This window comes from Rhinolophus sinicus, chromosome 3 (genome assembly GCF_057876585.1).
Source record: "Rhinolophus sinicus isolate RSI-liver-muscle chromosome 3, RSI-T2T, whole genome shotgun sequence".
NCBI lineage: Eukaryota > Metazoa > Chordata > Mammalia > Chiroptera > Rhinolophidae > Rhinolophus > Rhinolophus sinicus.
The window spans coordinates 27,213,142-27,237,612 of record NC_142503.1 but is presented as its reverse complement, the minus strand read 5'-3'; the positions used below and the strand labels follow the sequence as shown (position 1 = coordinate 27,237,612).

Sequence of the window (24,471 nt, the reverse complement as noted above, 5' to 3'; positions counted from 1 at the left end):
TTGTGAAGAATGTCAACACCCTGAATTAGGGAACAGTCTAGTTTATATTTCTATTATAGAATAATAGAGAACTTTATGGCCCTCTAGTGTAATTGAGAGTCAGGGTAGGCAATACCCAGGTCACAAATAGCAACCTTATTTTATTTAAGAGTACATACTCTAAAATCCTTTCTTCATTTCAACATTATTCAAACTCTTCTCTTCAATTCAGGCAATTACCACCCCTCCCATTCACTAAAATAATTCACCTCTTATAAGAAATACAAAAAAAAAGTCTGATTAAGGTGGTAAGAATGAACATTTCAGGTTTGTTTTAGACTGCCTTGTAGTGACTTTATATTCCTCTTTGGGTCCTCTGATATTCTTGATATTCTATGACATTATGGCAAACTGCTGCCTCTTCCCTTCTTCTGGGATGCATAACCACTCAGCTAATGACTACATTTCCCAACCTTCTTTGCAGCTACACATGACCATATGACCACGTTTGAGCCAATGGGGTATGAATGAAAGACATGTCATTTCCAAATCATCTCCAACTTAAAATCAGGCTGACTTCTATGGACTTTGGCTTTTTTTCACCTTTCTGTAAATAGGATCAAGGAAATGAGAGCAATAGGCTTCAATCATGCAGAAAGGGACAATACCCAATGAGATGGAAGAACAAGGTGAAAAGAACTTAGTTCTTGATTAACCTTAATAAAATGAGCTGCTCTATCTGCCTAGACAGGCTGAATGATTCCGTAAGGGAGAAATAAACTCCCATATTGTTTAAGCTGCTATGTTTTTGCCTTCTAGTTGCTATAGCATCTTAGCCTTTATCCTAAACAATTACTTCCCTGAGCCAATTAGCACTTAAAGCCACCCACTAACTGAATTAAGGATTCTTGAGTCCTTAGCAATCGATGTCATATTTATCCTTCCCAACAGACACTTTGTTTACATGGATCCTATGTAGCAAATATCGGAAAGGGAACTATGCCTAACCACAAAAGAAGACAATAAAAATTCTAAGACAAGGAAATGCAGGTGGTCACCATGCGTGCAGGTAAAACGTTGATTTATGAGGCTAATATGATTTATGAGGCAGCTCCATCCCTGTGGCCAGGCTTTGTTTCACATTGGAGTACTCTCCTTTCAAGCATCTCAAAAAAGAACACGCTTTTTAAAATTTTTATTTGCTTTCTTGTACAAAATATAAATTGATTCACGGTGTTTAAGAATTTTCAGATGTTGAAAGAGGTAAATCATTGGGTAGACTCTTCAGTCTGCTCACAAAAAGTCAGGTAACAAATTAAATGCTCTCAGTTTAATAAATAACATACATGTAAACAAGTGGTTCTGAATTTTCACAAGTTTGACTTAAAACAATTAGATTTGTACATCATACAATGACATCCCGATACTAGATTTTATGTCTTGTGTCACATCCAGCGCAACATGAGCAGTGAGAGAACGAGAGGGACAGCAAAGGGTTAAGAAAGAAACAGAAATCAAGAAAGTTATGAAACAGAGGGCCAAGGGTCTCCCAGCCTCAAAGGACTGAGAGCCCCAAATTGGACCGCCTTCTGGCTTTTATTGATGTACACACAAGGAAGTAGTATTGTTTTCTCCATGGTCTGTGAGTCTCATACATCGTACCAGAAAACTGATTCAAATCAATCACCCTCGTCTGCAAACAACTGAAATAGAAAGTTCCAAGATGTCTTAATAATTATGATATGTGCCTCCCCAGGAACAAATCCTTTATGCTAAAACTTACTGGTAAGAATGGAAGGAGAACTGATGTTATTACATCGACTCACTTCCCAAGCAGGTTGTGGGAAGGAATATAGCCACAGAGGCAGAAGCTCTCCTTAGACGGGGGCTGTGCCCACCTCTATCGACCCCTGGTGAGTTCTCCTGGTTGTTCTCACACAGTTCCGACTGGCTTGGGTTGTTCCTCCCGTGAGGAATCTTACCTGTCATTGACTAACCAACCATCTTTTGGGGGCCAAACAGAGACATGAAGTGTAAGCACAAGTCCCTGAAAGGATCCGTCTTACAGACTCTTCTTTCTTTAGGGATAGGTACGAGGGGACAGATGGTTAGGCTGCCGTGTGACAACAGTCCTGAATTCACCTTCTTAAGACATCTGGAAAACCAGTATTTCATGCTGTTTATACCGCCTACACCTAACACTGGGTTTGACTTTGCCACATTCAACCCTACCTAGTATGGATTTGAAAATTAAAAAAAAAAAAAAAAAAAAAAAAAATTATATATATATATATATATATATATATGACGTGAAAATATTATTAGTGAGTCCGAGGACTATGTTACTTACTCTGAGTTATGAAATTAGATTATTTTCGTCCTTTCTTGTCTATTTCTGCATTTTCAAAACTAGATGAGCTCCTTATTCTCTGGTTTCTGGTTGGATTTGGCCAAGGGGACGCACTGACAGATCAGAGGTAAGGAGAGGATATTTATTCCCTGGGATACTTTCCTGTGGGTCACTGCAGCCTGCTGCCCACCTCAACCAGCCTGATCCAAGACCCTTTCCACACAGCTCTTCTGACTGGAGAAAGCACTCCCCGCCCCCCTTCAGACCTTGGGGCCTAGCTTTTACTAGATCCAGGGCACTACACTCTCCTTGTGCTGTTTTTACATCTTGCTCAGATCTTTATAAATGGTCCCTTTAGTAAACTCTCCTCAAATCATCCAATTTGAATGTACCATGTATATAGAATCCAGGATCTACTGGTGACAATAACCCAACAAGTTTGATCCTCCAGGAATTAACCTTGAACAAGATTCAGACAGGTTTGAAAAAAAAAAAATCATTACTATTGCTCATTTCAAAAGTTTAAACAGTACTATCTTCAGTAGAGAAAAACCACTTTTAACACCAAAGATTTTGTAGTTATAAACTGTTATTACGCTTTTTCTACAGCCAAAAGACAAAGATAAAAATTCACATTCATAGTCATCACCCCTACAGTAAAGGATTAAACAACAACTACTCAAAATTGATTGTTTAATAACATGCACAAATGAAGGATATCTATTGCAGTATGAAAATGTTCTCAGAGATTCTTTTTCAAAGATCATTTCTCATCTATTTGTCAGTATGATTTTTTTGTGTGTCCTTAAAGACAATTTTTTACCCAGAAAACACAACTTGAGCTATTTTAGTACTTAAAATTAATATTAATTTTATAGTATGGTATCGTAACAGCTATATACGATGTCAAAGGGGTAGTAGATTGGGGGGTATCACTTTGTGAGGGGTGTAAATGTCTAACTATTACATTGTTTTGTACACCTGAAACTAATAAAAGTAAAAATTAAAAAGTTAATATTAATTTTATAAAAGTTACAAATCTAAAACCAGAGCTCTTAATTCAATTTACAACTCTTATTATTTTATTTCTAGCCAGTGAATTTTAACATCTACCTTTAAAGTGTCCTTTTATTAATATTTTGTGTCATTTACGAACTTAGTTAAACTTCATGTAAGTATTTTAAATTTAATATATTCCTTTCACTTAATATTTCTAACTAACAGAACTTAGCCAAAATGTTTAGGACAAAAATAAATCTAATAAATTAAAATTGTAAATTTTGTGAATCGCAAGTTCTCCTAAACATTTCAATGCTTTTAACAAACTTTGTAAATTGAGCTTAATATTTTCAACTTAAAAAAAAAAAACTCTAAAATTAAAAACTCAATTATACATTTTAAGTTAGAATCATGAGGCTAATATATCAGATCCTCAAAGAATACAGTAAGTCAATTATCTTAACTATTACAAACAGTTTAAATAGAAACATACACAGATTAGTCTTAAAGTTAATGCAAAATAATTAATTTCATTGGTTTTCAGTCCATTGTTTCTACATGTAAGGGTCAAATAAGAGAGTTTTATTATCCAGCAAATTGGGGCTGTTATCATAAGCAAATTGATTTAAACATTTCAAACAAACAGGGTTACCTGCTTAGCAGCTGATACATAACCAAAAATCTCGACTAAGACACTTCTAGAACAGCCAACATCTACGGCAATTTTATTTGCAACATTGAGGCAACCTGAGCCCTATTTTATGATCATTTTGGAACTAGAGAGTCTAATCCCATCTTTTGTCAAGTGGGGCTGTTTCACAATTCCCATTCCCTGGATTCAGGTTATATATTACCTAGTACTCAAGGCTGTATTCAGTTAGTTTATTTATTGCTTAATTCTATTCTTAATTCTTTTAATATTCTTCCTCTTTGTTAGGGACACAATTCTTACAGATATTTTAATGATCACCAATGAAGCTGTGCATATCTTTTCTGTTTTTTCCTGTGCCATGATAACGACAGTAGTCTCTTATCATCACTGCCACTCTCCTTCAGGTTACTATATGACAGGAATGGCCTGGGTAAAGAATACGTTTCATAGATCTCTGGAGTAAACACTTTAATGCTTCCCTACCTTCTTGGGCCCTGGTCTTGGATTGTGTGCCTTAGCCTGTGAAGGACCGGTTTGAGATGACTTGGGTTGAGTAGGTCTGGGCCGAGAAGGCTTAGATTGAGAAGACTGGTGTTGGCATGGCTTGGGCTGAGTGGGTTTAGATGGAGAGCATTTCGCTTGAGAGGGCTGGGGCTGAGTGGGCTTTTTTTGGGTGGGTTTGAGTTGAGAGGGCATAGGATGGAAGGGTTTCGACTGGGGTGGCTTGGGCTGACTGGATTGGAACTGAGAGCTGGGTAAAAATTTGCTGCTGGACATGGGATGGGATCCCATTTGGAAAGCTGGATTTGATGGGCCATGTTGTGTCTCTGGCTTTAATCCTTGCTGACAGGCAGGTCTTATGAGGTTTTGTTTGAGTCCTGCTGGTTGAAAGGCTTTAGGGTGAGGATTCGCAGTATGGAGTGTTGTTCTCGTATGTTTTCCAGTTGCCTCAGTTGGCTGTGTTCCCGAGGCATGGGCTGGCCTAGGATGTTGGGCTGGCCTAGGCTGTGGCTTCCTAACTGGTCCTCCGGGTTGTGAACCCCGGGAATGGAGGTGACCTACCCTGGAGACCGGTGCAGCAGACCTTTCACGAGCTCCCATTGTCTGTGGTCTCTGAGGCCAGGCCTGTACATACTGATGAATGGGTCTTGGTGGTCTCACAAATGTTCCACTCATGTGACGTCCCTGAGGAGGTCTTGAAAATTTCATAAACCTGTTACCTGAATAAAATCTCTGGGGTTGGGAGTACTGCATCCCAAATCTTTTACCTCGACAATGGAACCTTGAATTCTGAAAAGGTGAAGGACAGAACCACTTAGACTTCTGCTCTGACCAAAAGTGGGGGCCCATAATCCAAGGGGCTTTCAAAGAACCATGGTTTAAGTTACCTCCAATTCTGACTGGTAAAGGACAGGGGTTTTGCAGATGAGGCACAGATACTGGGGTAAGGTGGAAATTCTGAAGAATCTGGCTGACCTCACATCCAGCTCCAGGCTCTGTTACAGGCATCTCAGCTGGGCATTCAGATGACCTTTTTGGCTGAGTGTGTCTTTGTTGTCTCTCCTCTTCAACTGTTCCAACCAAGTTTTCACTAGAGGAAACTTGAATTCCTTGAACATTCTCAAAGTCTTGGTCTACCTGGATCCCCAACTCCCTGGCCAGGGAAGCCATGTCTTCCACGGACACACATCTGAGTGAAGAGGACATCACTTCTTGCAGGGCAGCTTGGAGACCCTTCATGTTCTTCCCTTTCTCCCCAGCTTCTTCCTCCTCCCAAAATAGTAGCTGTGAAGGCTTCAAATTCAGGATCCTCTGGAAAATCTGAGCCTCTTCACTCTCCCTGGCCTGGGGATTGAGGACAAAGTAGCATCTTTCAATGGCAGCTTCTCCTAAAAACATGAGCAGGTCCCATTCCTTCTCACCTAGGCAGTTGGTGAAAAAAAACACAGCTGAGGAAACTTCCATCAAGAAACCAAACTCTGTCCAGAAACTTTCTAGTTCTCCACGAAGGTTGGCCACAGCAACAGGCTTTTGGAAGAAACTAGGGTTTTCCGTTAGACCATCGCTATCAGGAAAACACCAAGTTATTTCAACCAGGCCATCAGAGATTTGCCGGGGAAGCACCAGAACAGGCCAATCCTGATGGAGAAATATTTTGTGTGATTTCAGTTGGGCAGGGCTGAGCAGTGTGTTGAGGATTCGGGACTTGGAGAAGCTACAGTCTCCTAGACGCACAAAAGAGATGAGAGGCATCTTCATGAGAGTAAGAAACTTTTCTGTCTCCCCTGTAGGCGCTCCTGAAGACTGTGCTGACTGCTTCTTCACAATGTCTTTCATGGCCCCCAACATTAAAATGCTTTTGTTGTTCTCTGCATCTGGCAGTAGCAGAGGAAGAGCAAACTTGCATTGATACATGCTTGACATGACTTTGCGTTGCAAAGAGCTATCTGAACACAGCATAGAGGCACAAACGACATCAAGGGGATTGATGGTTCGTATGTCTCTAACTTCCAAATTCTCTGCTCCAGTTGGCAATTCCCCTTGGCTATCCTCACACAGTACCTTGTGTCTGAGGATTGAATCTCTAGCTGTCACATCCAGTGCTTGAACTTTCATCAGGAAATTCCAGGCTAAGTCTCCTGGAGTCTCAGGTGTCCACTTACATCCTCGATCTAAGGAGAATTGTTTAACAAAATCTGGCAGAAGCTTTCGGCTCCTATCCATGTTCAAACATGACAGGACATCTTTAAAGACCCTTTTTCTTTCTGTAAGAAAGAAGATGATCAGTGAATGTCACTTTCAAATTCTAAGTCCCTCAGTGACTTCTAAAACTAAACAACTAATCAACATTCTCATTGTAAAAAGATGAAACAATACAAATAAAGTGAAAGTTCCCTTTCACCACTCTGCCAATTCTACTTTTCTTCTAAGAGACATGTCAATATGGTATGATTTGCTTGCTTCCCATCCTTTTCTATGCAAGTACATAAGTATACATGCATATATAGAAATATATAGTTTGACTTAATGAATGCTATTTTATTTTTAAGTAAATGATATTATACTAAACAAATGATCCCTCAATTTCTTTTCACTTAATGGTATTCCTTACCAATTCTTCTCAGTCAGTATATATAAAGATCTACTTAATTCACTACAGCTAATCCATCACACTTCATGATTTGGAAGAACCATTACTTAACCATTGTCCATTGATGATCGTTTAGATTTTCCAATTTTTTGGCTAATCTTTGTATGCATCAATGAAAAACTTTGTTAATGCTTCATTATACACATGTATGAGGAACTCTCTAGGCTGATACTGATTTCTTTCTTAAATGTATCTCTTACTAAAGTTAGGAGAAATGGAAGATTTTATTTCCATTAAGGTTTTCTCAGAATTTACATGTTGTACCTAATTTCTTCTGATCTTGCATTTTCTAATACAGTGTCTAGCAACTTCTTAGGAATACAGAGATAGTGCTTAGTAGAGAAAGAAGATCAGAGAGCATTTTTTTTTCCTGATGGACAGCAAGTTAGCATAAGCTTCTTTGATTCCCTATAAAAATAATGCTATTTTTATGGTGAATCAGAAGAAACAACAAAAGTGAGAGAAAAATATGGATTTCAAGAATTAACAGAAGTAACTCTAAGAAATCCTTGGGTAGTCTGAAAGTTGCTTGAACTAGTATATGTGTTGGGGTAAGAAGGAGAAGGAAGAGTTGAGGCTAGCATGAAGAATTAGAGGACGTAGTGAGAGGATAGTTTGCAGGAAAGCTTTTAAGTTCTGCTCTTGACTATCCCCTATTTTCTGTTAGGACAACAATCCTCTGCTCCTTCAGCGCAGTTATTCATACCCAGGCAGTCCAGGCCAGATGTCTAGTATTAAGAAGGTATTAACAGGGCTACTATAAAGCAGTCAGAATCAAAAGATTAAATACATACACAGCAACAATGATATATTTAATAAGCACAGAGATGGATTTTTTGAATAAAAGCAGTAATTTCTAGAACCCAGTACTATTTTTTGTAATTTAAAAATTCATGAAAATAGTTCAGCTAAGCAAAAAGAAAATAAGAGAGAGATTTCAGCTTCCATCTACTGAAAAGAGACTGAATTTTGAATTTGAGTCCAGTCAGGTTAATTGGGAACTAAAACAATGCCCCCCTCCAAAAAAGAAAAAAAGAAGGCTCTTTGGAGATATTTAATAAGCCAGAGTCTCTATAACCTATCATATACATGTTTAGGACACAATAAATAGACATAGGAACAAACAGAAAATGTAACCAATACTCAATCAATGGAGAATGACCCCAGGATGACCTAGATGTTGGATTTAGCAGAATTTTAAAGCATGTAAGAATTTTCAAGCAGGTATCTTAACTATTGTCAAGAATGTAAAATAAAATAAGCCCATAATAAATGATTAAATAGAAATTCTCAGAAAAAAAGAAAGTATTAAAAAATGAACTTTCTATAACTAAAAATTACAATATCTGGTGCTCACTTCAGCAGCACATATACTAAAATTGAAATAATACAGAAAAGGTTAGCATGGCCCCTATACAAGGATCACACACACACACACACACACACACATACACACACACACACACCACAATATCGAATTTTTAAAAATTGGTAGATGGACTTAACAGTAGATTGGAAACGACAGAAAAAAGTCAGTATAAAGATATAGCAATAAAATGATCCAATCTGAAGAACAGAGAGAAAAAAAATTGTAAGAAAATGAATAGAGCCTCAGGAACCTATAGAACAATCTCAAACCTCTAACATACATGTACTTGGAGTCTCAGAGAGAGAGAGGAGGGAACAAGTGAGACAGAAAAATATTTGGATAAATAATGACTGAAATTTTTCCAAATATATTAAAAAAAAAAGTTTTACAGAGTCACAAAACTCTGTAAACCCTACAGAGGATAAAAACAAAGAAATCATACTTAGATATATCACTCAACTGCTGAAAAAAATTGAAGAAAAAAATACTGAAAGAAAAATGACACAATACTTACAAGGGAACAATGATAAAAATGACTAAAGACTTAACATCAGAAACAATAGCAGCCAAAGAGAGAGGAATGATATCCATAGTGATTAAGGCAAAAATTGCCAATCTAGAATTCTATACCCAGCAAAATATTCTCTGCAATGAAGGCAAAATAAAGACATTTTTCAATAAACAAAACCTAAGAGAATTTACCAGCAGCAGACCTGCACTAAAATAAATAATAAATAAAATTATTTAGCCTAAAGGGAAATAACATCAAATTAAAACTTGGATCTTCAAGAAGAAAAGAAAGGGCACAGGAAATGGTAGATTTGTGGGTTCCTACCATAGGCTGAACTCAACTATAAGCTGGAAGGGAAGGAAATTGATTGACATAGTCTATATACAAGTTGACCTTACAGAGTGCAGAACACACAAAGCAATGCCTTAAGACTTCCTGAGACTTTTCATTTGACATTGCAAGTTTTTGGTCATGAAATTTAACATGACAAAAAGCATGAAGACCCTTCTCCTTTGAGTCAGATGCATTTGGATTTTTTTTTCAGTTCCCGGCTGCATAGACAAATATTACAGAGAAAAGAAAGGATAGCCACAAGCCTCCAGTCAACTAGAGTGGATTGGTAGACATTAGAATTACATTATAGGTCATAACTACATTATTATTGAGACTTTTCTTGACCTGTGTTTGCTAAAGATGTTAAATTGATTGTAAAAAAATAGCCATAATTAATGCCTTTCTGGATGCATTATTTCTGCAATATTATTTTGCAAGAGGTAGAGTCTATTTTTTCCCCAGCCCTTGAATCTGCACTGGCTTTGTGACTTGCTTTGGCCAACAAAAGGTGGCAGAAGTTACAGTGTTATGGGTTGAATTTGCCCCAAAAAAAGATATGTTGAAGTCCCCAGTACCTTGGAATATAGTCTTATTTGTAAATAAGGTCTTTACAGTAGTCAAGTTAAAAAGAGGTCATTAGAGTGGGCCCTGTTCTGTTTTATAACTAGTGTCCTTATAAAAAGAGGAAATTTGAAAATACAGACATATACAGAGGGAAAATGATTTGAAGACACACAGAGAGAAGACAGTCATCTACAAGCCAAAGAACACCTAAGGTCACCAGAAGCTAAAAAAGAAGACGGGAGCAGATCCTTCCTGATGCCCTCTGAGAGAACATGACCCTGCTAACACCTTGGTTTCAGATTTCTGGCCTGAACTGTGAAACAATAAATTACCCGTTGTTTTAAGTCACCCATTTGTATTAATAGTACTTTATTGTGGCAGCCATAGGAAACTAATACAAATGGCATGATAGTTCTGAGCCTAAGCCTCAAAAGGCCCTCACTTCTCCCTATATATATCTCCCTCCTCCTTCTACTCCTTCCTCTCCTCTTCTTCCTCCTCCTCCTCCTCCCTCTCTCTCTCTTTCTCCCTGCCTTTTACTCCTCTGCCTTCACCAGACAAATATGCTCCATCTAGTCTGAGAACAAGCCCAGATTAGCTTTCGAGAAGATGAGAAGTGAGCCCTTAGCCAGCTGACCACAGATACCTGAGTAAACCCAGGGAAGACCAGAAGAACTGCCCAGCCAACTACAGACACATGAACAACAATACATTCTTATTGTTTTAAATGGCTGAATTTTGAGATGCTTTGTTATGCAGCATTACTGTTACAATAAATAAATTATACAAGAAAAAAACATGCAAATAAAACAATAACATGAAAGAAACATATTATAAGGGGTTAATATATGGGGCCAGCCCGGTGGCTCAGGCGATTGGAGCTCCATGCTCCTAACTCTGAAGGCTGCCGGTTTGATTCCCACATGGGCCAGTGGGCTCTCAACAGCCGGTTCAACTCGAGTCCGGCAAGGGATGGTGGGCTCCGCCCCCTGCAACTAAGATTGACCACGGCACCTTGAGCTGAGCTGCCACTGAGCTCACGGATGGCTCAGTTGGTTGGAGTGTGGGCTCTCAACCACAAGGTTGCCAGTTCGATTCCTTGACTCCCACAAGGGATGGTGGGCTGCGCCCCCTGCAACTAGCAATGGTAACTGGACCTGGAGCTGAGCTGCGTCCTCCACAACTAAGACTGAAAGGACAACAACTTGAAGCTGAACGGCACGCTCCACAACTAAAATTGAAAGGACAACAACTTGACTTGGAAAAAAAGTCCGGGAAGTACACACTGTTCCCCAGTAAAGTCCTGTTCCCCTTCCCCAATGAAAATCTTAAAAAAAAAAGAGGGGGGGTTCACATCTAAAATATATAAGAACTCATAGACCTTAACATCAAAAAGACAAACAATCCCATTGAAAATGGGCAGAGGACTTGAACAGACATTTCTCCAGAGGACATAAAGATGGCCAATAGACCTATGCAAAGATGATCAACATCACTAATCATCAGGGAAATGCAAATTAAAACCACAATGAGATATCACCTCACACCTGTCAGAATGGCTCTCATCAATAAATCAACAAATAAGTGTTGGAGAAGATGTGGAGAAAAGGGAACCCATGTGTACTTTTGGTGGGATTGTTTGGTGCAGCCACTATGGAAAACATTATAGAGGTTCCTCAAAAATTAAAACTAGAACTACCTTAGGACCTAGCAATTCTAATTCTGGGTATTTATCCAAAGAAAGCCAAAACACTAATTCAAAAAAATATATGCATCTCAATATTCATTGCAGCATTATTTACAATAGCCAATTGTAAATAAATTTACAAGTAAGATAACATTCTGAGATATTGGGGACTTTGACATATATTTTTAGGGGAAGACAATTCAACCTATAAAACTATAACTTCTGCCACATGCTGTTGGCCAAAGGAAGTCACAAAGCCAGCGTAATATTGCAAAAATATGGATACCAAAAAAATCATTAATTGGGGCTATTTTTACAATCAATTTGGAAGCAACCTAAGTGTCCATTGAAAGAAGATGTGATATATATATACACACACACACACACACACACACACACACACACACACACACATAATGGATTATTACTCAGCCATAGAAAAGAATGAAATCTTGCCATCTGCAACAATATGGATGGACCTAGTGAGTATTATGCTGAGTGAAATAAGTCAGACTGAGAAACACAAATACCATATGATTTCACTTATATGTGGAATCTAAAAAACAAAATAAATGCACAATAAAACAGAAACAGACTCATAGATACAGAGAACAAACTGATAGTTACCAGTACGGGGCTAGGTAAAAAAGGTAAAAGGATTAAGAAATACAAATTGGCAGTTACAAAAGTCATGGGGATGTAAACCACAGCATAGAGAATATAGTCAATAATATTGTGAAAACTATGTGTGGTGCCAGGTGGATACTAGACTTATAGGGGGGATCACTTCATAAGTTATATAAATGTCTAACCACTATGCTGCACACCTGAAATTAATATAATATTGAATGTGAACTGTAACTGAAAAATTAAAGAAAAAAATTTTTTAATTAACTGCTAATAAAACAAACAACAGCTGGTAACAGTTTGCTTATTAATATGAGGTTATACATATATTAACTGAGAGTGTTTTCTCTCCTTTCTCCTGCTGTCACTTTTCTAAAAAAGTATTTAAAAAAAATAAATTAGTCTTGTTTTTCTGGAAACAAAGGAAAAGAAATTTTTGACTCAGAGATGTTCAGTTTCCAGTCAAGTTCACATCTAGGAAGCTGCAGAACAAAGATTCTAATCCTGATGGCAAAACAGAGGCTGAAATACTATGTCTTAGATAGTAATTAATAATTAGATAATAATTATATTAGATATAATAATTATGTACAGCACAGTATAATATAAATAACATAGATATAGTAATTGGATATAATGAATAGATAATAATTAGATAACACTTCTAATAAAAACTGTAGTAACTTTTTAAAAAAAGAAATACATTATAATATTAGAATATTACCTGTGGAGGATAGTGAATGAGGATGGGGAAAAAATGGAATAGATAAACAAACAGGGCTTTCTGCAGAATAATGATGGTACTATACAGTTAATAATTAATTCAATCTTTTGCAACAACTGAAATATATAAATAAATAAATTTAAGAACGAGGCCTAAAAGCAACTAGATATTGGGAAGGCATAGGGGTGGGGCAAGAATTGTGTTATGGTTTGAATTATATACTCCCCAAATTCTTATGTTCAAAACCTAACCCTTAGTTAGTAAATTACAATGTGATGCTATTTGTAAATAGGGTCATTGCAGATGTTATTAGTTAAGATGAAGTCATTGGAATGGGCCCCAATCCAATATGACTGAAACCCTTATGAAAAGGGAAAATCTGGACATAGAGGCATGCACCAAGAGGCAACCACGTGAAGATCAAGGCAGACTGAGGGGATGCTTCCATAAGCCAAAGGATGCCAAAGATTTCCAGCAAACCACCACAGCTAGGAACACGTTCTTCTTTACAGCCTTTAGAAGGAACCAAGCCTGTAGACGCCTTGATATCAGCCTTCTAGACTCCAGACTGTGAGACAGTACATTCCTGTCATTTATTGTTTAAGCTACGCAGTTTGTGGTACTTTCTTAGGGCAGCTCTAGCAAACTAACACAAGGTGTGAGAGGAGAAAATGACTCTTTCCCTACCCAGAACAGGATTATGAATCCTTAGGATTTGGACTGAATGTGAGATGATAGTTATCTTCCCCTTTTCTACTCAGAACTTGGTGATGTTTATTTTCCTAGACAATATCTCTCCAAATAAAACATTCCTCATATTTTGAATTTTCATTAAGAAATATTCTAATTCAAGATACTAATATAGTTTCCCTTACCAAGATGGCAATATATGGACTGGATGGAGCCAAGTAACAGTATTTTGGGATTTTACCCATTCACCACAAACTCTTCTCTTGTATTCACTTCAGTAGTTATAGCGATTGTGGAATCACCATAACCAGTTGCTCACAAAGACACTAAAATGAGTAAAGAGATTTAATCTAAGGAATAGAAAATAACACTTAAAATTAGTGACTAGCAACTTCTTATTTGTATGATGGAGGTGTCTGCAGAAACCTGTAAGTTGACGATCAATATTTACTTTTGCTTATACTGTCCAGAATTCCTTAGGTTCTGGGTCTTCCTCTCAACACCCGCCTCTGAGGAAATTCCACGTTAGAAAGGTACAAGGAATTTCTGAGAAGGTATTTTTCTGCTGACACCTGGTGCCCTTCCTCATTTTCTCTACCTATTATGTCATGGCAGCCTAAAACCATATTGTTGTTTAACGATCACAAAGCATTCCCATACCTTCTGTACTTTTCTCCTCCTCCTCCTCCTCCCCCAATGACAGGCCAGTTTCTGAATCCTCATAACTCGGTTCTTCATCAGAAAATGCTGTGGTTTCTGCAAACTCAGAACCCTCTTCGCCATCATAGACAAGGTGCTCGGGGTCATTATAATCCTCTTCTTCCACAGTGGTTTCTGCATCTTCAGAGTCTACAACCAATTCTAGATATTCCTCTTCTCCTAAGTATAGAGAATTATCTGGCTCCTCATATGTCTGTCCATCCTGTAAATAATCAATAATTTCTGGAACGTCATAGTCAATAGTCTCAACCGAAAGTGGCGACATGACTCTTGATGTGTTGCATTCATATTTCTCGTTTTCCCGTGAGGACCAAGCTGTGTCCCTGTAACTAGTTTTCTCGTCCACGAACGTGTTAGAGGTTCCCAAATCCAAGTGTTCTGTGTCTTTGAAGGACCCTGTGATCTCAGAATCCTCAGGCTCTTTCTCTCCAGGGAGAAACAGACTTTCTGGATTCTTGCTTACCCCCATAGATTCAGGAGGTTCTATGTTCTCATGTTGTAAAAATTCTGAAAAGAACAAGAAAGTTGTGGGGAGTTTTGTTTTGCTTTCCAAATTAACAAAAATAAATTTTTTAATAACTTGAGTTTCCGAGACCTCAAAGCGTTCTCTCACTTCTTTGTTTCATTGGAGAATAGGAATACCTACTACCTCCAACATAAATGGCCATAAGACAGAACCTTCTATTCCCACTGGAAAAAAAATGAGACCGCACTCCTGCCTTGCTCAAAATATTGAGTCTTTCATAGCAAACTCATATGTTAAATGAGTGAAATAAAATTAGAATCTTATGAGCAGTGCTTACTTGTGGATTTACTGTGACCCAAAACCAGTTCAGAATTCCTAGGGCCATTGCTAATGAAATGTGATCCTAGCAATTTCTAATCAGAAAGCAAATAGCTCTAATTTGGAATAGTAAAGCCTAGAAATGACAAGACCTAGTTCTAGTTCTCTAAGCGTACAGGTCTTGTCCTACATTAGGGACCATTAACATTAACCTTTTTATCTGAACTTCTATCTAACATCTCTTAATATAATCTTCAATATTTTTTTAGATTCCTAGAAAAGGAGTTACACTTTCCTCTGGTGTAATCTACAAAATTGGTAAACAATCCATTCTGGAAGAACCGCTCCCTCATCTGTGACTAATTATCTTTGAACATTGAAGAATTAGCATTTGAATTTGCTTCAGAAAACGAGATCTGCAGGCAATCCTATCACGGAAAAATAATGAAGTTATTGATCCACCATGTATGTGGATTATTTTCCCTGTATTTTCAAAATGACCATACTAAGTAAAAGATGCAGCCTGTGGTTTTGAAATTGTTTATATTCACTTACTTGATAAAGAAATCCCTGATGTGTCATCATTAACCGTAATCTGTTTCCAACTATGAGTGTTTCCGGGTGTCACTGTCATAACAATGAGCAATTTATACTAGCACCAAAACAACTGCAAGTTGTGGATACAGTTTAAACAAAAAACTATCAATCCCACCCACCCACCCCCAAGCGATAAGATACAGGTTTCCCTCTTGTAAAATCCTGGCCACTTCTCCTTTATCATATTTCAGTGAAAATTATCTCTAAGAGAAAGACAAATGAAAATAAAAGGTGATAATTTTTTTTTCCCCAGCAAATCTGCCTCGTCCCTCTCACCCCCCAGAAAGAGTAGAAATTCCACTTACCTTGCCTTAAGCCCCAAATGGTAGCTGACTCTGGAAAAGTACTACATAAACATTTGAGAAAATGCTGACAGCTCACCTCTCCCTTTTTCTGCACTAAAATTAACAGCTTCCGAATTTTCCTCAGGGGATCTGTAATATTCTCCAGAGTCTCATACTCTTCCTCCGAGATCAGCCTCCGAGAGGTTAATGTATCTAGGATAGAATCAGGATCTTCTTGGAGGATTTCGAGTAACTTTTTTCGTTCTCTTTCTATGATCTCTGACGGAACCCTCCCGGTAGCCATTGTTCTCGTTTACCCTGGACCAGGAAGTGGATTACAAAATCCTTCCAATCAATAAAAACAAGTTCGGGCGGGTCCCAACAGGTCCGGTGACCCGCAGCCCAGCTTCGCGAAGGCTCTCGGCGCGGGGTGGCCCACGAAGCCCCAGAGGGAGGTCAGCTCCCTCCAAGGGGCGACGAAGGAGGAGCCCAAGAGATCGTCTAAGTGGTCAGCTAAACCTGCTCCTGCAAAAGTGGAAACGAAGCCAAAAAAGGCGGCGGGAAAGGCTAATTCTGCAGACAAAATATTGCAAACAAAAGGGGTCAGGAGAGTAAAGGAAAACAGGCTGAAGTGGCTAACCAAGAAACTAAAGATTTACCTGCAGAAAACAAGAGAAACTCAAAACGCGGAGAGTTGAGCATCTAATGAAACAGGACAGAAAGAAGCCGAGTCTGATTAGTAGCATACGCCCGGTCTTATCAGTTGTCATTTCCCTACTTGTAAAATCCAGAGGAATACTTTTATAAACTATTTTGTAAATACAAGTTTTTTAATAGCTCTAAAAACATTTTTAAGAAGGAGGGAATTCCATCTCATCCCGTTTTTTAAGTGTAAATGCTTCTTTTAAGGGATCAAATCATTTGCTGGTTGCTTACTTTTTGGTGCAACCAGAACATGGTAGGATGTTGAATACGGGAGGCTTTGATTGTTTTGGGCGTCAGGTTAACATTCCGTAATGGGGGTAGTTTTTATATCCTATAATACAAAGTATACTAAACGGCAACTTGGAGTCAGTCGTGCATTTAACATGTCTTGAACATTTTAAGTTACTCTGATTCCCATGTTTTTGGTAGAATTGTTTCCTAAAGAAAATAAACCACTCTTTGATCTTGGCTCTCGGCTCAGAATTTTGTGCACTCAGTAACATCTTAGGTGTGGTATCCAGTTTTCTTAGTAACTTTGTTAATGTGCTGTGAAAGATTGAAAGTTTGATTATGTAGTGCATACAATATTAAATTGTGAATTAATGTGACTTTGATGTAACAGTTTATCAACATTGGAAGATATTGGTACTTGATATTCTATTAAGGAAATTTTGCCTCCAAATTTTAAGCTGGAAAATCACTGGATTAACTGTCTGAGAAAGAATCACAACTACATGGCTTTTTAGGTTTTTAGTACGAATTAGGTTTTTAGTATGAATTGAAATGTCTGTGTACTTATCCTCAGAACAACCAATAAAATCTCAATTATGAAAGGAAAAAAAGTTTTAAAAAATGGCAAAGTAATTCCATTTGGCAAGGATTAAATGTCAGTGCAGCCTAATGTTGGAGAGGGATGATACAAGCAAAGGCAGTGGGGGAATCCAGCCCTGAGCCCTCCTGGCCCCTGGCTCCCCGTAGATTATTTACCTGCTCTTTTAAGGACTTAATTCAGTCTTATCATGACATGGCCCCAGGGTCAACTCCTCTGAGAAGTCTTGAACTTCAAATTGAACTTCCCTGCTCTGAGCTCTATCTGTGAGAAGACCGGGAATTGATTAACTCTTTTTGGAGTGAAATCTGGCAATCTGCAGCAATAAACTGAAAAATGCTGATAGGAAAAAAGTAAAAATTCATACCCTTCATTCATTTCACTTCTAGGAATTATCTTAAGGAAATAATCAGGCAAATGACCAAAAATGTATGTACAAGAATCTGCATTACAACATTGTTTATAATAGTAGATGCTGAAAATAACCGACATTTCCATAAATTGGGGGTTTGTGGAATAAATGGTGATACATCAACAATGAAACACCAAAAAGTGGTTTAAAAGGATAAAGTAAATGTATACATATTTGAAAGTAGTGATTTCTATGATGTATTATTACAGAAAACAGCAAGTTATTGATCTCATTTTTATTTAAAAAATTAATATGTGCATTGTGTAAATATGTAACATATATAACGCACTTTTGAAATACTCATAATCCATAACCACACTCAAGAAGGCACATAATCTTGTTAATTATCCTGCAATCCAGTCCCCGCCTTGCTTTCTCCCACCTTCATGTTACATAAAACAAGCTGCAAAACCGTTATTCTCTGGAAAATTTGAGATCTTGCTTCCTAGCAAATATCGTCAGTTTGGCTCAAATAAACCCCTATAAAAATTCTCTACAGGTTTGGACGTTTCTTTTGTCAACACACTTAATGTAATATTATACACCATTCAAAAAGGATGACTCCATCGATCCACAACAATATAATGACAATATTAAGGAAAATCCTTTTTTGTTTTTTGGTGTAACAAAATCCTGTTGATTTTATTTAACCTTTTCAAATCTGTAATCTATGACCACCGTTCAGTTACTTATTAATATCTTATCAAACTAGATCATGGGTAAAAGTAAAGATTGCGCATAGACTTTTGTTATAAAGAACGTAAAGGTTGACTCTAGGAGGGATCTGTGGTTTCTGCCTGCCCACCACCCACCATTCTTATAACGGTACATCAGCTTCCTGTGGTGAAATTCCTCCTCTTCTACCTTAGGTTCATGTGGTACGTGAGGGGCTGGCACCCACATTTGAGTAATCGGGAGGAGAATTTGTCCACCCTGGTTTGGGAATGTGCACATAACCCCAGGACGACCAACAATAGTGAGCTCCTGGACTTTGCTGAACATTAGGCAAGAAGCTCTTATTCCAGTGGGATCAGAAAGCTGGTAGGACCTAAGTCTTCAGCTTCTGATGGCCATTATTCTGCCTGAGAATGGAGCCGACTGAACCCCTTAAATACTGGCTTCAAAGAAAAGCTTAAAATTACAACTGGGCCATTAGATCATAAGGTTTAAAACAACAGGGTCTTATGACTGTCACACTATGACACTGTAACGCCGTCTCTGAAAATAAATGCACATTCATCCCAGAGTCTCCGCAATCTTTTACTTTTAGAGTCTAACCTTTTTCTAGGAAGTAGCAAAATGGAGGAGCATTCTTAGGAGTCATCTGACAAAATTGTCCATTCTTCTTGACATTCAAGATTGAATGCAATAATTTAAAAAAACACATTACCATTTACAAAATATATTTTGCATCACGTGAATTCCCGTGGATAGAATTCAGTCATGCCTGGCAAGGAATAGAAGACAGTGGCTAAGAAGCATATGCCCTCATAAAAGACACCTAAATGGTAGACTTAGGATGACTAATATTAAAGACTTAAACATACTGGTAATACAGCTTTCCTCAGAGAAAACAATTTGCGTCTCTAAAGAGCATTCACTTTTGACACCTCATTTCCTGATTTCAGTAGCTTCACACTACGTACCCCTGTGCCACACTTACAACAGGTAAAGTACATGTCAAATAAGAAACTACTCTTAACCCAGTAATAACAGAAGATACGAGAAGACATGTCCTATCATGTGAGGCATGGTGGGCCACTCTCCACACAGAGAACACTGTCTGCCACTGGTGGCTAATGTATTGTCACTATTAGGATCCCCACCCAGTAAGAGGAATACACCGTGAAAATAAGTTGGCTTTGAACTTTTGGATATTGATGAGTGGTAAGAGAAAAATGAGAAACTCAGCAAAACCATGCCAGAGAGGCTCCCTATTTATACTCGTATACCGAAAGCCAACTTCACGCAGGTTTTGGAGCCTGCAAAATACAGAACAAATGCTAGGAGACAGTCTGTCAAAGTTGCAAACTTGCTCCTTTGAATAAAAATCAAGAAATTAATCAACCTACATAATTTCAAAAGTCCAACCACAAAATTCACAGTTTGGCTTTTCCGAATGATGCTAAGTGATAGTTTTGAAATGAATCGTAGCATCTTTCTTCTAACTACTTCCCACCAATTGTACATATAGCATACCAGAGCTTTCGATTTTCACTTGTTGGCTGGTATCTCAGGTTCAAGGAAATATATTTTTGTACTGAATATTTAAAACTGTCCCACAGCGGCATTTTTAGAGGAAATGATGACTCTCCACAAGAATGCTTTCACCTCTGGTTCAAAGAGGGCTGACTAACAGCCCTGGCTTACATCCATGGAAACACTGAGTAAACTGGGATCAAACTAGCTGCCCCAGGGCTGTTTGGTTCAAGTGCATCCAAGTGACTTATTCTTAGCACCTTGTGTGTACTATCTGGAAGCCATGCCTTCTCCAAAGGTCTCATTTTCCCCCTCTTGCAGTTTCAAGACTTCATAGCCTATAGCAGTGGGGATCCTGGCTGTAAATTCTGTGACATCCTTGCCCCATACTAGCCAGGAGCTCAGGAGTCTGCAAAACACCTCCTCCACGTAACTTTTTCTGAAACATTCTCTAGGAAGTTTCAAGGAAAATCTTTAAGTTCCAAAAGATTATATATAGCATAACACCCTTTAAAAATTTTTGAGGTAACATGGGTTAATAAAGCATGATACCCTTTTTGAAAGTTGAAAATAAATACACACACAACATACACATATTTTAGAAATATACATGGAGTCATTAAAATTATATACCAAAAAAAGTCAGGATATGATGAATATGATATTCATAAAGATGGATTACTGAGGTTGGAGGAATGGGATGAGGGGACAAAGAGATCATGGAGTTAGACGTAGGATATCATTCAGGGATGAGTTTATAGGTGATTATTATATTATTGAAGATGGTTAAATATGTAAAAAAAAAAAAAAAAAAGCAAGCCATGCATGGACCAATGCTGAGGATATATTGGGATCCAAGGATAGTGAACTCAATTCTGCTGCCTCTGAGATTGAAAAAATTTAAGAAAATCCTTGGGGCCGACCCGGTGGCTCAGGCGGTTAGAACTCCATGCTCCTAATGCCAAAGGCTGCCAGTTCGATTCCCACATGGGCCAGTGGGCTCTCAACCACAAGGTTGCCTGTTCAACTCCTCAACTCCTGCAAAGGATGGTGGGCTGTGCCCCCTGCAACTAACAACAGCAACTGGACCTGGAGCTGAGCTGCACCCTCCACAACTATGATTGAAAAGACAACATCTTGACTTGGAAAAAATCCTGGAAGTACACACTGTTCCCCAATAAAGCTGTGTTCCCCTTCCCCAATAAAATCTTTTAAAAAAAAATACTTATGTGACATTAAAAATTAATCTAGAGCCATTAACATCAAGGCAAGATCTTCCACCAGTAAAAAGATTATGACTCGTTGAAAGCTCAGATAATGATTATCACTTTTTTAGCAATAAAGTATTTTTAAACCAAAAAAATTAATTTTAGGTAAGAGTTCTAACATGTGTCAAAAGTATCAAGAGATGCATACCACATACTAACGGTATCATTTAAGTTTGCCAGTCTTTTTTATTCACCTAGGTTGGTAAGGCATTCTAGTAACAGGCTTAGGTCTCATCACCTCCCCACTGCTCCAGCCTAAATATGCTCCCCTCCCACAATAACCTGCCCCAGGAGATTTCAAAGGCGATGGGAAGGAAAGTGTTTATTTGAAATGGGATATTTAGCAGTAAAATTTAAATTTAAGGAAGTTTAAGTTCAGTTCTTTGGTAATAGGAAATTTGTATACCAAGGCATAGAATGCAAATAGAAGTGAGCTGAGGGAAGGGTGGCCAGGAGATGCAGATTTAAAAACACATCCTTCAAATCCAATCCAGTGACACAGGAGTAAAATTTTGTTTGCAGCTAAGAAATTTAACTTACGTGATTTTTTTAAAAGAGAAAAGTCAGCAGTAATTTTGTTTAATTTACTGTAGGAAAAAAAGCAGGTTTAGTGCCAAGTCCTGGTTGTCAAGAGACTTGAATTGTAGCAGAACCATGGATGCAGGATATAGTTTCTTCCTATCATTCTCTGTCGAAAGAAAAAACATCATAAGGCAAACGCCTAGGTAATAGCATAGATTATCTGTTTCAGAAGTTGATCTATTCCCAACCTAAACCTGGCATTTGGATAGAAACCTGAAGGTCGTAAACTGGCTTTCTAAAGCCTTTGTAGAGCCAAGGACTGAAATGGTGTGGTATCAAGCACACCAGAAAGAACCACTTCATATCAGGGAGAGGGAAAAGCATGTCACTTCCTCTGAAGTCTACAATTCTGGAAGTGTCTGGGGTAAAAGTACTCTCACATAGTGCCTGTAACACTGCTTGGCTCCTCAGTGGCTGCAACTTGCTCTACCCTTTCTACACTCATCTAATTTCTCATAACACCCATGCTAGGCAGAATAATGACCTCCCCCACCATCTCAAGGGTAACTATGTCCTAATCACCACAACCTGTGAATACGGCCAGTTAGTTACACGGCAAACACAATTAAGGTTGCAGATGGAATTAAGGTTGCTTATCGGCTGACCCAGTGATGAAGAAATTGTCTGGGTGGGCCAATGGAATCACAGGGGCTGTTAAAAGGTAAACTGAGGCATATTGAAACTTAAAAGCTTATTTGAGCAAACATTAACTCAAATAGGGCAGCACCAAACCAGAAGTGGGTAGAGGCACTCAGACTTCAGAAGCCAAGGGAAAGACACATAAAGCACAAGGTGAAGAAATGAAATTGCTTAATTGGCTAAAGCTTAAAGCCTAGTTGGCTGTTTGTGATTGGTTGTCCTTAGCATTTTGGTTTCATAACCCTGAGGCATTTACAGGCTTAGATCTTATGTATGCCTTTCTGGCACTAGAGCCACTTCAGTCTAAGGGCCTCCTTGTTTAATTTAATAAGGCCTTAACAGTAGAAGAGGGATGCTGAATAGAGTCAGGGTAGTGTTATGTGAGAAAGATTATTACTGGCGTTGAAGGTGGAAGGACACAGTAAGCCAAGAATTGCCAGCAGCATCTAGAAACTGAGAAAGGGAAGAAAACATTATCTTCTGGAGCCTACAAGAAAGGAATGCAGCCTTGTCCACACTTTGATTTTAGCCCATTGAGACCCATCTCAGACTTCTGACCTGAACCGTAAGATAACAAAGTGTGTTTTAATTGTGGTAAGAACACGTGACAGGAAATCTAGCTTAACAGATTTTAAGTTTACAATATAGTAGTTAACTATGAGCACAATACTGTACAGACCTTTAGAATTTATTCCTCTTGTGTAATTGAAACTTGATACTGGCTAATTAAATTTGTTTTAAGCTACTAAATTTGTGGTAACTTGTTGAAATAGCAATAGCAAACTAATGCAGCTCCTAATCCAGAAAGTTCCCCCTGAATTGCAATTCGGTCCAAGCACTCAAGTGTTGGTTTTCTTTTTCTCCTCTTGCTGCCCGCCCACCACACGCCACCTACCACTTCCATGAGGATAGGAACTATGTCCTGTTAATGTTTCTATTCCCAGCCCACAGAAAAGAGTCTAGTACTTATCAGGTACTAATCGATTTTTAATGTCAAAATCAAACCTGATGGCTAGAGTTCATCTTGTTCTGCTAGCGGTTAGTCAGTTATCTTTGCTGGCATTTCACATACACTAGGTAAAGAATTCTAGGTTTGCTCTAGAAAGCATATTATAGGGTTATTTGGGATTGTTTTCCCTACTATTTTTAAATGTTTGGATAGTTTATCATCTTGTGAGGGTGGGTGCTTTGTTGGGTAAGAGGTTACAACTGGATTAGCGTTTATCAAGGAAGTTTGGGAACCACCAATTTCGAAACTGTTTAGAAAGTGTTTTTCAAGCACAGACTTTCTGGCCCTACTGAATCAGATTTCCTCACGTTGGGGTGCAGGTGACTATTTAACAAGTTCTACGTGTGATTTCTTGGCACGATGGCATTTGGAATCAAAACATTTGCCTCTAAATTACTACAGTAAGAAAACACATTTGCCTTTCTTTTGAGACTGAGCCTAGCTCCTCAAAAGCGTTCTGTGCCTTGGGACTCCTAGCGAGCTCTCAGCGGAAATCAGCCTCCGCCAAAAGTTTCCAGCCTGAGTGAAGAGAAATCTGGAGAAGCTGGTTTTCCCCGGATCAGGATCCCAACACCCACCACGACCCCTACACACGCGCCGGAAGCCCTGAGTCGGCACGGGTATCTCCGGGAGGGTCAGCTTCACATCCCAGGTTCTCCATCAGCTAGGGGGTCGGAATCCACGACGTGGCCACAGCTCTGAAAAAGCGCTAAGGCCCCGGAGCAGGAGCAGGAGCAGGAGCAGGAGCATAAGCAGCAGCACCGGCAGCGCAGACACCAGATTTCTGGCCCCGCCCGCCTGCCCGGA

At 38.6% G+C, this 24,471-nt stretch overlaps 1 protein-coding gene and 3 pseudogenes across 3 annotated transcripts; 2 read left to right on the top strand and 2 right to left on the bottom strand.

The window, feature by feature from the left end:
• Positions 1 to 1,159: 1,159 nt before the first annotated feature.
• CARD6 (caspase recruitment domain family member 6) lies at positions 1,160 to 24,435 on the bottom strand. Of its 3 annotated transcripts, none has more exons than XM_074328968.2 (4): positions 21,975 to 24,435; positions 16,043 to 17,819; positions 14,297 to 14,863; positions 1,160 to 6,745 (listed from the first exon to the last, which is right to left on the bottom strand). In XM_074328968.2, the coding sequence occupies exons 2-4, from the start codon at positions 16,323 to 16,325 to the stop codon at positions 4,449 to 4,451; spliced, it is 3,147 nt and encodes a 1,048-aa protein (XP_074185069.2). In that variant the 5' UTR covers positions 16,326 to 17,819; positions 21,975 to 24,435; the 3' UTR covers positions 1,160 to 4,448. The 3 variants fall into 3 exon arrangements, with proteins under 3 accessions (XP_074185069.2, XP_074185071.2, XP_019592879.3); XM_074328970.2 differs by lacking the exon at positions 21,975 to 24,435 and adding an exon at positions 15,696 to 15,767 and having other exon boundaries at positions 16,119 to 16,250; XM_019737320.3 differs by lacking the exon at positions 21,975 to 24,435 and having other exon boundaries at positions 16,119 to 16,256.
• Positions 8,481 to 8,581, top strand: LOC141570846 (U6 spliceosomal RNA; annotated as a pseudogene).
• On the top strand, positions 16,423 to 16,761 carry LOC141570788 (non-histone chromosomal protein HMG-14 pseudogene; annotated as a pseudogene).
• On the bottom strand, positions 19,554 to 20,471 carry LOC109450237 (peroxisome biogenesis factor 2-like; annotated as a pseudogene).
• Positions 24,436 to 24,471: the final 36 nt, after the last annotated feature.